Source organism: Diuraphis noxia, unplaced genomic scaffold (assembly GCF_037042655.1).
Source record: "Diuraphis noxia isolate RWA-SAM2 unplaced genomic scaffold, SU_Dnox_SAM2 contig0001, whole genome shotgun sequence".
Classification (NCBI taxonomy): domain Eukaryota; kingdom Metazoa; phylum Arthropoda; class Insecta; order Hemiptera; family Aphididae; genus Diuraphis; species Diuraphis noxia.
In genome coordinates this window covers 11,017,981-11,030,159 of record NW_028301711.1, presented here as the reverse complement: position 1 = coordinate 11,030,159, position 12,179 = coordinate 11,017,981, and the positions used below count along the sequence as shown (strand labels likewise).

General features: G+C 27.9%; 2 protein-coding genes across 2 annotated transcripts; one reads left to right on the top strand and one right to left on the bottom strand.

Moving 5' to 3' along the window:
• Window positions 1-1,420: 1,420 nt before the first annotated feature.
• On the bottom strand, window positions 1,421-6,779 carry LOC107168349 (protein maelstrom 2-like). Its single transcript, XM_089217757.1, has 3 exons — window positions 6,579-6,779; window positions 2,554-3,156; window positions 1,421-2,477 (listed from the first exon to the last, which is right to left on the bottom strand). Exons 2-3 carry the CDS (start codon window positions 3,152-3,154, stop codon window positions 1,603-1,605), a joined length of 1,476 nt encoding a protein of 491 aa, XP_089073883.1. The 5' UTR covers window positions 3,155-3,156; window positions 6,579-6,779; the 3' UTR covers window positions 1,421-1,602.
• Window positions 6,780-7,748: 969 nt separating this feature from the next.
• On the top strand, window positions 7,749-9,781 carry LOC149059620 (uncharacterized). The gene is made up of 2 exons (XM_089216616.1): window positions 7,749-8,895; window positions 8,954-9,781. Exon 1 carries the CDS (start codon window positions 8,146-8,148, stop codon window positions 8,485-8,487), a length of 342 nt encoding a protein of 113 aa, XP_089072742.1. The 5' UTR covers window positions 7,749-8,145; the 3' UTR covers window positions 8,488-8,895; window positions 8,954-9,781.
• The last annotated feature ends 2,398 nt before the right edge of the window (window positions 9,782-12,179 follow it).

Genomic DNA, 12,179 nt, shown 5'->3' with positions numbered 1-12,179 from the left:
CATTAATATTTTTTTTTTGTTCATTAAGTGAACCTAGCACTACATGTATAATACATTTTTTTATGTTTTATTTTATAGTACTGAGAATAAAAAAATTAATTTAATAAAAAAAATGTTGGATAAATTCAAAATAGCCTATTTATGATCCTCTGATTATAAGAACAATTTTGATGGTAAAAAGATTTATCTAAATCAAGTAGTTTATTTTTTAGAATTTTTTTAAAATTCAGTAATTTTTTGGTTAAATGAATTTGGAACACAATAACTTTTTAAAAATATGATTTTTGTGAATTTGCTGACATGAGTATATTTCTTAAATTAACTATTCATCATATAATATTTAAAAAAATTGTCTTACGATGAATTGGCATTATTATTATTTTTTTTTTTTTGGTCAGGTCTTTCTGTTACACCCTGTATATATAATAAAAACTTAATGGTCCATGAATTTTCTTAAACTACATTTTATTTTTACTTAGTGTATTTCACAAAATCTAACATAAAATATATATTTAGGTAAATTTAATTAAATTTATAAATATTGATTATGCTTTTACATGTTACTGGATCTATACAGTCTTATGAAAGTAAAAATGTGGACGATTTGACCAAGTCTGTGTTTATAATTACAAGTTTATTTTATATATTTAAGAATATTTCATGGCTTCGGGAATTTAGCAAATTTAGCATATTTCGGAATATTTTGTAAATTTTAAGAAAAAAAATGTATTTATTATTCATTTTAAATTTTTAAGAGAATATTTGAAGGTTTTTTGAAAATGTTAGCATTTTATTTAAGGTTTATCAAGAGAATATAAATCCAGGTTTTAATTATAACCATGATACAATTGAGATGATTTTGATTTTGAGCTAGAATATTGCTTTAGGGATTTTATAATAAAACTCGTGTGGCTAAGCTGAACAACTTTATCACAGAGATTATAATTATACAAAATAGTTGTTCATATTAATTGAATTTAACTTGTATCTGCCATGATAGTTGATACAACAGTACCCTAATTCAAATTTAGTTAAAAATTAACTTAGAAAAAGTTCAATTAATTTAACTAAGTCACTAATTAGTTTTGAATATTTCAGTACTCATCATGAAATCATTTGATTAACATTAAATAATAAAGGATATAAATAATATATGAATTAATTAGATAATAAACTTAATATTTAAGGGGGCTTTTTTTTTAAACAACACATCATGGCTTTAAAAAAGCTTTAGTCTATTTTAATATCCACCAGAAATATAATTTTAATCTTTAGAACTTTCATATGACGTCAGGGTCTTTCATAAAAAATGTACACTATGGCCACCCTCATAATATACAAAAACTAACTTAATTAATTTGTATGATTTTTCCAGACAATTTATCTTCTAATTATATTAGACAACTGATTTGCAATAATGTCTATTAATAATAAAAAAAATTTATTTTTCGTAACATTTCAATACATGAGTTTCTTAATCTTTATTTCATTAAAACAACTGGTTATAGATGACAGAAATTAATATTATTAATTGATATTTATTGAAATTAGACTTTCTAAATTATGTTATGAATGATAAAATAACTATTAAGTCTACACTGTCTATTTATTGATGCTATTAAGAAATCCTCTTCCCTTGAATAGTTGATTTGAGCTTTTGTTTAATTGGTTTTGGTTATTACTTTTATCTTGACATATAACACCTCTTCCACGACCAATAGTCTTACTCAAGCTATTCATTTCAGTTACAGGAGCATTTTTTGAATCACCAAGTGTAAGTAAGTCGTCTTTTTTAATTGTTACAGCTTTGTTGTATGTATTTGGCTTATTCCATATTGGTTTTTGAATAGGAGTTGGTGATTGACCTTCAATTGCTGGAAAATCGCTGTCGGACACAAGAGTTTTTGGTTTATTTATTTTTCTTTTATCAGAAATATCTAAAGGCAATTTAGAAATATTGATTTTATCAATATGTTCTTCAACTGGACTGATGATTTTAGATAAATCAAAATCATAATGATAACCAGGTACAAGTTTTATGTCAAAATAGCGACAACAATGAGCTGATATAATGTTAATCCACTTGCATACAAAATAGTTACTACAAATTTGAATCGTATCCAGGTTTTCATGAAAATTGCAACCAATTGTTTTAACTGTAGTTATCATATCTTTTGATAAACTCTCGGTAGCCATACCAACAGAAGGCAACGCCAAATCAACTGTATTTGGATGTTTAACTTTGAAACATGCATTTTTCAGATTCATAAATAGTTTATCCAAATGGTAAACCCTAATCATATTATTAAAATCATCTCTTTCAGCATCTCTTACTGCACTTTCAAATAACTTAAATAAACTCGCACTAGTGGTCATCAGTTCATTTTCAATAAATGTATGTGCAGTATAGATTGGTGGCATGTCCAATGCTAAATCATTTAGAACAGCTTCATCAACATCTTTGTTCATGATAAAACCTAAAAACAATTCAACATTAGTTTGAAAAAAATATATTAATTTAATGATTTTGTTATACACTTTTTATATACTTACCAATCACTTTTAATAATACTTCTGAATAATTTTTGGGAAACTTTGAGAATACATTAATTTTATGGTAGTTATCAGCATGATTGTTGATATCTGCCATAGGAGCTATCGGAGCATTTGTTCTGACTCGATCAAATCCAAGTAACTGATGAAACATGCGTTCCAAGCCTTTTTCTAAAGAAAACTCAGCCATTGATATTTCAGCAGGAAAATAAAATCCTTCTTTCTGGCATGTATAAGAGTTTATATGAATCAAAATGAATTTTTGCTTGGGAAGATAATAACTAGCTGGTTGCATGTCAAGCAAAACATCTATATATGAGTACATAGCATTTGTTTGTAATTTATTACCATCCGATTGTTTATGAACATCTTTTACTTTTTCACCAATCGAAGTATATTTGCCTACTTTTGTATCATTTTTCATTTGCTTAGCTTTTTTTCTATACTCTTCTTTCATCTCATCAGACATAACTTCCCAATCTTTTTTGCAATACTCTGACATATCAGCCAAGGTTACTTTAGCTCCCTGCTTTGTTAAATTCTGCTGAGTCTCCATCATAAATACTGAATACCCATTGAGAGATTTCTTCTTAGGAGCCATTTCTAAGACAAATATATACAAATATTAGTAAATAATCAATGAAATGGCATCTTAAGAATTGTATCTAATTAAAAATGTATTGTAAACTATATTATTAGTAATGCAAAATTAGGTATAAATTAATCATAATGAATATTAGTTATATTAATTTTCATATTTTATTAGTATAAAAACTTATTCTTAATTAATTTTTAATTTAAATATAAAAAAATCTAAAACAATTATTATAAAAAGTAGATAAGTGTATGTGGCTTTGCTGTACATTAAGTTTCAAGATGGTATTAAATTTGAATTAAACAATTTAATATCATTGTACATGAAAAAGGATTCTAAGTGGAGACAGTTTGTCAGTCAAGGATATGTTATACTATATTAATTATATGGTTATAATTAAAAAAAAGAGGGTAAGTGGATGTCACTCTGCTGTACATTAGGTGGTGAGGTGGACCTCTGACTAGAGTAGGTTAGATTTGAATGCAATGATAGGCATCATTGTATACAAAAAACGATTCTGAACGGAGACAATTTGTCAGTCTAGGATATATTATATTTAAATATTGTCATATTATATTCTATTTTGAAACAAATATATTATTTTTCAATTAGGACGCATTTTGCATAAAGCATGGTTAATCAATTTTTCCAAAAACATTGTATATAGTTATCATAATTTATAATACCTTATATTATCATAGATATACATATACCTGATATCATAAAAATTTAAAACTCAAACGCTCAAAAATTTTTTCCTATGATGACGCTTCAAATTTTCTATAAAGCTATTTGAAGCAAAATTTATTTAAAACTTAGTGTTGAATTTTTTAACCTTAGATATAAATACAAACAATTTTACGAATTTTGAACTACAAAATAATTTGCAAATATTCATGGTTTTGACAAATTTTTGTCAATATTTGAACTTCAAATGCAAATAAAAAAAATTGTGCCTATGTATTCTTATAATTTTTTAATCACTATAAGAATAACTTATAAGAAACTTAGTATTAAATTTTCAAGTATTTTGATAGGGCCAAAAAAATTTTATCGACACTTCAAAAAAAAATTTTCAAAAGAGTTGTCTATAAATACCTAAAAGTCAGAATATTTTGAAAATTAAATCATGTAAATAAAATGCCAATCTAAATAACTGGTAAAATTTTCAAGTATCTGCGACTTATACTTTTTGAATAATAACAAATGTTTAAAATTGTTTGAAATGAGGATAAATCGTGAATTCTTTTAACTGCTATTGTAAAATAATTACTGAAAAATAGGGTTGATTTTTAAAGTTCATCAAAAAACATTCGACCTTATTTAGTTACTATTTAGTACTTAGGTATGAAGAGTCAAAATGGAAAATTCCCATTATTTTGTGTAAAACCTATGAACCAAACACTAATAAATGAAAACTACAAATTATAACACTAATCAGTACTTAATATTAAAGATTTGGGAAACCAGACATCACTAAAAAATGATTAGACAATCTAGTGAACAATTGGTCTTTCTCTCTCTCTTGCTCTCTCTCAACAAACACTAAACACATGCACACAAAATACCTTTTTATGGTTTTCAATTAATCAGAGTCAAATCGCCTGGCCTAAAAATTGTTAAAGCAATATGTAGTGGTATACTGGTATATTGAAGAGTATACTGCAGCGGTCTCCACTTTGCGGCCCACGCTAAAATTAAGTTGTACATCCTAAAATCTAAAATCCTATGTCCAAGAAAAATGTTTGTGCCATTCATGAACTTTTCCTACAATACCCTTTCCTAACAAAATATTCTGTCTCATTGTATTATTATTATTGTTTTACTATTCTTCACTAAATTCAGTGAATTGCAGTTGTACACTTTAATATTGATCATTATTATCATTAAAAATGTAAAATGAATTGAGTACTATTATTGAATAGTTTTTTTTTTCAATCTAGCCAACCATATGTATCCCTCAATCTATTATGCTTATTATATAAATTAAAATAAGTATAACTAAAAAAAAATTAAGAGGCCCGCAAATGATTTTCAAAATTAAATTTAGCACTTTCTAAAATCCTAATGAGGACTGCTGATATACTAGGATATACGCCATATACTCGGATACTTATTTCAGGATTTATATGTATACTTTTAAGAAAATTTGTCTATTATGGGTATACACCAACTACTAAAAATTCTTACATTATGGGCATTTGAAAACTTCTAATTTATCATCAATCATAATTAATATTACTGAATAAAATAAATAATAAAAGTAATGGTAATACCAATACAATTGTAATTTTATAATTTTTGAACATTACTTGCGGGCCGCTAACATTTTTTTTTTCATATTTATTTTAATTTGTTCAATCTGTATAAAATATTTATATAATAAGCACAGATACACAATAAACGGAGGGATACATAAGAGGGCTTGATTAGTTTGATTAAAAAAAACTATTTAATAATAGTACTTTATGCTTATATTTTTAATGAGAATAAAAATAAAAAATATTAATATTTGCAACTGTTTGTTGAATTTAGTGGGGAATAATAAAATAATACGCAATATTATATTAGGAAAAGGGGTATTGTATTAAAAGTTCATAAATGTAACACAAATGTTTTTCTTGAACTTTGGATTTTAATTAAACAATTTAATTTTAGTGCGGGCCGTAATAAATTTGTGGGGACCGCTGATAGAGGATGTTTGCGCTCACACTCAACATAGACAAAACATATTTATGCAGAATCATATTTCTGTTTTTAAGTAATCTTAGGGTAAATTTACACATTACAAAAAATAAATAAAGAATACTATTTTTGATGGATTTGTCTGAGTTTATCTCAAAACAATTTAAATTTGGAACATGTTTTTTTGTCCATTTTGAAAGTCGAATATAAAATCAAATAAAGATAAAACATAATATCAATATGTCTTTCCCTCAAAAATATTTAAATATTATTATTTAGTTTCATTGTAATGGGGATATTACTCTAAGATCACATGCTTAAAAACAAAAAAAAAATGATACTGCGTAAACGCGTTTAGTCCATGTTGGGCGTGGGCCAGAGAGAGAAAACAAATTGTGCGCTGTCTAGCGTCCTCTTCAGATATTTCGAGCGGAGTAATTACATTTTTAACGTATGCCTACTCAAACACTTTTAGGTGCGTATGCACATTTATTTATTTACCAATACACCACGCTGGGCCAATATGTAGGTAGCGTAGCGATCGTATACGAGTAATGGTCACCATGTAAATGTCACTCAGTTTCTATCAATAATTAGTATAAGGTTCAACGTACGTGCCTATAAAAAGCAAAAGGTTGCGATTCACCAGCTCTTGCAGGTGTAATGCACGCCGAACGACAATGGTAAACGGACTACAATAACTGTAATAATTAATATTAAACGCTTTGGTTTTCAATAATCTTACCCGATTGGTTGCCGACGATCGTACTATATTCAAAATGAACGGTATTCAAACAAGATAAAAAAAAAAAAAAACAACAATTGTTTTCAATTATGACTTGTTATATCCAGTAATTAATGTTTCACATGGACGCCTACGCACGTTGCACACTTGCACTGACCGCTTGCAAATTAACGTATAAACGTAAAACGGCTGCTGGAGATTAGTGAGCCGCCGCCAAACGAACATGGCAGACAAAGGATTCTTATCAGAAATTCGCGAGCGTCGCCATTGGTTAAATTCAAATAAATTGTTATCACGTCGTATTAGATTATTTAAAGCACATGAATGTAAATACTAATAATACACTGAAATACAGTATATCACTATAATATATCACTTTAATAATCAATTAATCGCTATTTTTTAGACTTATGGTTAGTGTAAAGCCTGGATATTGTATCTAATATATTTTTATTTAATTTATTTATGCTTTAAACTGAAATAGTTTTTTTTTTTTAAATTAGTAAATTACATTGTAGACATTCAATATGTTTAGGTACGGCATCATTAAGTAGGAATATTATGGATAACAGATTTTTCGTTCTTAACACTCACAATCACCAGTCCAGCGATTATAATCTTACATGTACCATACTTTAGAAAAACAATTGATAATAGGGGACTAAACCGACAGCTGTTAGAACTATATTTTATAATTATGAAATTATCCAGTGAGTTGTATTTTATTTACTTTTTATTGTTTATAACCATTTGCTCTTTAACATTTAAAAAAACATTGTTAATGTAATTTTTTTTTAAGATGTATGCAGTGTTGGGTAAATTACTTTTAAAAAGTAATAAAGTTACTTTACTTGTTACTTAGAGAGAAATGTAATAAAATTACTTTATTCATTACTATAATAAAATTGTAATGAAATTACTTTACTTTTCAAATTGAAAAGTAACTCATTACTTTCTTGTTCAAAAAAAAAAAAAAAATTATTTTTCTTAACAATATTATCATTGTGCCTGGCAATAATGTTAAATACATTACCTATAGTAAATAGATATAATTTGAAAAAGAAATCAATATAATACAACATTATTATTTTATATTTATTTATGTTTTAAATTAACTTTACACAATAGTGTATCTTCAAAGTTTTTGTCACTCATACGTGACCTTTTTTTAGAACAAATGCCCTTGAAACACTAAATAATCGCTCTACAGAAGCATTGGATGGTAAACCTGTGTTGTATTTAATAAAAATATTCTTTACTAATGTTATTGAATTCAAAATTGTGAGATCAGCTGTATAAGGAGCTGTAATAAATATATATAGTATATTACTATACTAGATTGGTGAACATAATAATACCCACATTATAGACATATTTTTTTTTCAATTCACAAAAGGTAGGTACTTAATAATTCGAAACTGTAACACATTATTCAATAGAAATTACTTATCAAAAGTAATTTCCATTACATTTTCGTTACTTGGAAATAATTCTAATGAAATTACATAACGCGTTACAAGCAAAGTAACGCGTTACTTTTGTTACGTTACTACCCAACACTGGATATATGTTTACTAATTATGGTCCATATGACTTAAGACATGCTGAAGCTGCTCTCAATTACACTCATCTACAAGCTGTTAGAAAAGTAGCTGTGATGAGAAATTTGGAACGACCAACAATACTACAAGACCCATATGAACTTGCTTATTTATTGAATGATCCACAATATCCTGTTTTCTCTCAAACTGTTCAAGTACCACATTCAAGATTTTTCCAGCAGGAAGTAGTCATCAATAGAAGAAGCGTAGGAATTATATTTGCAAATAGGGTTGCAATAGAACTTTACAGAACAGATTTGAACACAGTAACTATGATTGGAATTTATGGGACATTTAAAACTACCTAGTTGTCCAAGCGACTTGAAATGTCTCTTCATCTTTCAAGTGGCATTCAATAGTGTTGTTGTAAGAATTTATTAATATTTCAGTACATGTTATTCCAACATTATTTCTTCTGTTATAGGCATTCCTTATGGTTTATGTTATTTTTAGAAATATGACTGAAGAGACATATTGCGGTGTACTTATGGTTATCAGACAAATATTACCCTTGGATTATAACAGAATTCGGTTTGTGACTGACTACGAAAGAGCTTTGATGAATGCAGTTAGACAAATCCATCCTACTAGCAAATTAGTGTGTTGTTGGTTCCATTATACACTCAATCTATCTTACGTTAAGGCCATAGAAAATTAAATAATGTTCTAATTTTAATTCAATTCAATTCAATGCAGCAGCTCGACATTTTAGAATGGTGATTTAATTTAATATATTGGATGTGACACGTAATACTCTAATACTTTTTCTATCAGGTTTTAGCTCTATCTCACTTGCCTGCCACTAGAAACAATCCTCTGTGCCCAAATGTTTGTGTGTTAGATGGGTACACTGTAATCGTGTAGTATGCCAGACAATTTCCTAAAATCTAAGTTGTTATGGTACAATTTTAGAAAACTATATCAGTGGTTCTTGGAATGAGCAAATTGGGCCAGAAAGATTTAGTCTTTGGAGAGGATCACCGTACAAACAATTATTTAGAATCATTTCATTTGACTTCACTAAAACAGATGGGTACCCACCCTAACATTTTTCTTACATGAGTTATTGAAGTAGTTTTTATGTATCTATGGTTCTTCCTACATGTCTTTAAATTTATGTATTCTATGTTTGTGCTATATTTACAGATAAATCAGTGTTATACTTACAATATACGAAAATTATTCATGTATTTGGAATACATCTTTAATATTATTATTAATTGCTTATTTTACTGGCATTGATTGTCTAGTAAAAATTATTTGAATTTTCTTAGGGCCCGTATTACAATAGTTGAACTCCAGTTAAACCACGGAATTCGGCCGGTAAAATCAGTGGTTCAAGCATAACCGATGTTTAAACTATTATTGTAAAACAGGTCTAATGAAATTTGTTATATTTAGTTAGTAGTGAGTTCTATGTAATATGTTATCAATAAGGCTGCTGTTAATATTAATTTAGTAGTATTGCATAAAACTAATCTTTGTTAATTTATTGTATTATTATTTATTATCAGTATGATTGTAATAATTTATTTATGTTGTACGCTTCAATTATGAAGCTCAATGAAGTCTCCATGTTGTGTATCACGTTTGAAGAACGTTCTAAGCTCGGAAAGTCTGATCACAAAATTTAGTTCTTAAGTTCTTAAGTTGTATTTTGTTGTATTTCTAAGGTACATATTATTACATACAAAATATTTCATTTAATTACATTTTGAATTTTTTCCCTCTTCTTTTAATTATTATTTCTACCAAAAATTTAATAAACCCAATATTAAACCCGGTATTAAATTTGATGTTGGATGGAATTACGAAAATAATATTATGTTACTTTAGTACTTAAAAATAAATAAATAAATAAATAGCAACTAACAAATGATGTAGCAGCTATATAGGCTACTAAATATTTAAAAGTTATAAAATCTCATTCCCTCTTCAATTAGAGTTTAGGAGTTTTTTTTTTTTTTTTTTGTGAGCCGTATAAATAAATCATAAAACAATTACACATATATTATAAAACTATTTACTTTTATTATTTTCATCAATTTAAAAATTTATTATAAATCAACTTATGAAGTAATAATATTAAGGATAGGAAAAATTATTGAATATAAAAACAAAAATATTAATATAGAATATAAATAATATAAGTAAATTCGAGACTTTTTTTGCTATCAAATCTAATCGGAAGCAAACAGATCATATTATATAGGTATTATAGCACACCCAGAATATTATTTATATACGCCACTGTTTGAGCTGGCTACTTTTGGATAGTGTACATAATAAAATAGGTAATAATTGTTTAATATTGCAATTATTGTTTATTTTATATAGTGATGTCATTAATTATGATTGATGATAAATTAGAAGTTTGCGCATGCCTATAATGTGTGCATTTTTAATAATTGGCGTATATTAATTAATACAGACGAATATTTTCATAAGGATTAAGCCGATTAAGGTTCAAGGTATACTTACACATAAATCCAAAAATAGAGATTTTGGTGTAATATCCTCCAGTACACCACAAGACGCTAGACACAATAAGTATCAAAGTTACTATTACCCGCGGTAACGAGACTTAAGTTGGAAGAAGTCTCCCAAGGGTGCGTTACGATTGCGTATTATAGACCTTTTTCACTATTAAGATTGCGTAGGTACGTTCTGCCTACCCGAACTTTACTATTAGTAGGATTGTAGGTACAGCCAGGGACAGCGCTAGGATTTGCGGATCCCCGGGCAAAATAAATAACAGTCACATTACATATTATCCAAACTAACTAATCTTTGAACAGTATAAAATATCATTTAAGAACTGCGGGGCCTTAATTAAAATTTTAAAATCGCGGGGCCTGGGGCAACTGCCCCGATTGCCCCCCCCCCTCGCACCGTCGCTGGGTATACAACGTTGCCGTTGTTAACAACCGTGAATATTTGTAATACAAGTTTATAAAACTGATTTTAGGACATTATCACTTAAGAAGACGCCACACCCGTTGTCTACGTCTTACGAGTGCGTAACATAGAAAGTAACGAAACATAGAAACGAAATTTTCACCGTTTAAAAAGAAGGAGAATTTAGTCTTTGCAATATCGTTTTTATTTTTTTAATACCACTTTACAAAAAAAGTTCTTATTGATTCATAATAGATTATTTTTGTGTTTTCTAAGCATGAATAGCTTTTTTCGTAGTTCTGATATCGAAAAAATGAAAACGATATTGCACGAACAAAATTCTTCTTCTTTTTATATGGTAAAAATTGTGTTTCTAATAGTTATAACTGTAGCTTTCTCGGTTCTTTCCCGCGCGAAACAGTTTTTGCCATGTTACCCACTTGTTAGACGGAGACAACACATATTGCGGGTGTGGCGTCCTCTTAAGTAGGCAGATAAAAGTTTCATAAACTTCACCGTGACTTTTATTCCTAGGCCAATACTATTCGACGATCTAAAACAATACTTTAAAATAAGATTAAATGCCGATTATTATATCAGATTTTCCTGGAGTGTCGCACAAATATAATACCATATATAAACAGTTATTGTTGGTCGAATACGATAAGTTATAGGTACGTGTTTCAAATCATTGTGTAGTTGAGTAATGAGTAATAGTGTATTAGTGTGGTATTATATTAATTGATATTATACATTTATTATGCACTTATATATATATATATGCAAGCGATTATTATATTGTATATTTTATGTTCACATAAACACTCAACAGGCGTATAGCATAATATTATTATCGGGATTGCGATAAGAATCCTAAATCAATTTGGCAATGCAATATAATATTATAAGAACAAAAACAAAATAAACAATGCGCCTTAGAAGCCGCGGACTTGATTTTATTAATATAAAAAAAAAAAAAAACATTGGTGTACCGACCGGCGCCTTTCGATATTGCGGGGCAGCCCAAGCACCCTAGGCTGCCACCGTATAGACACGCTTATGCTTCGCCTAAATTTTATAAGGACAGGATTTAGGAACTCTT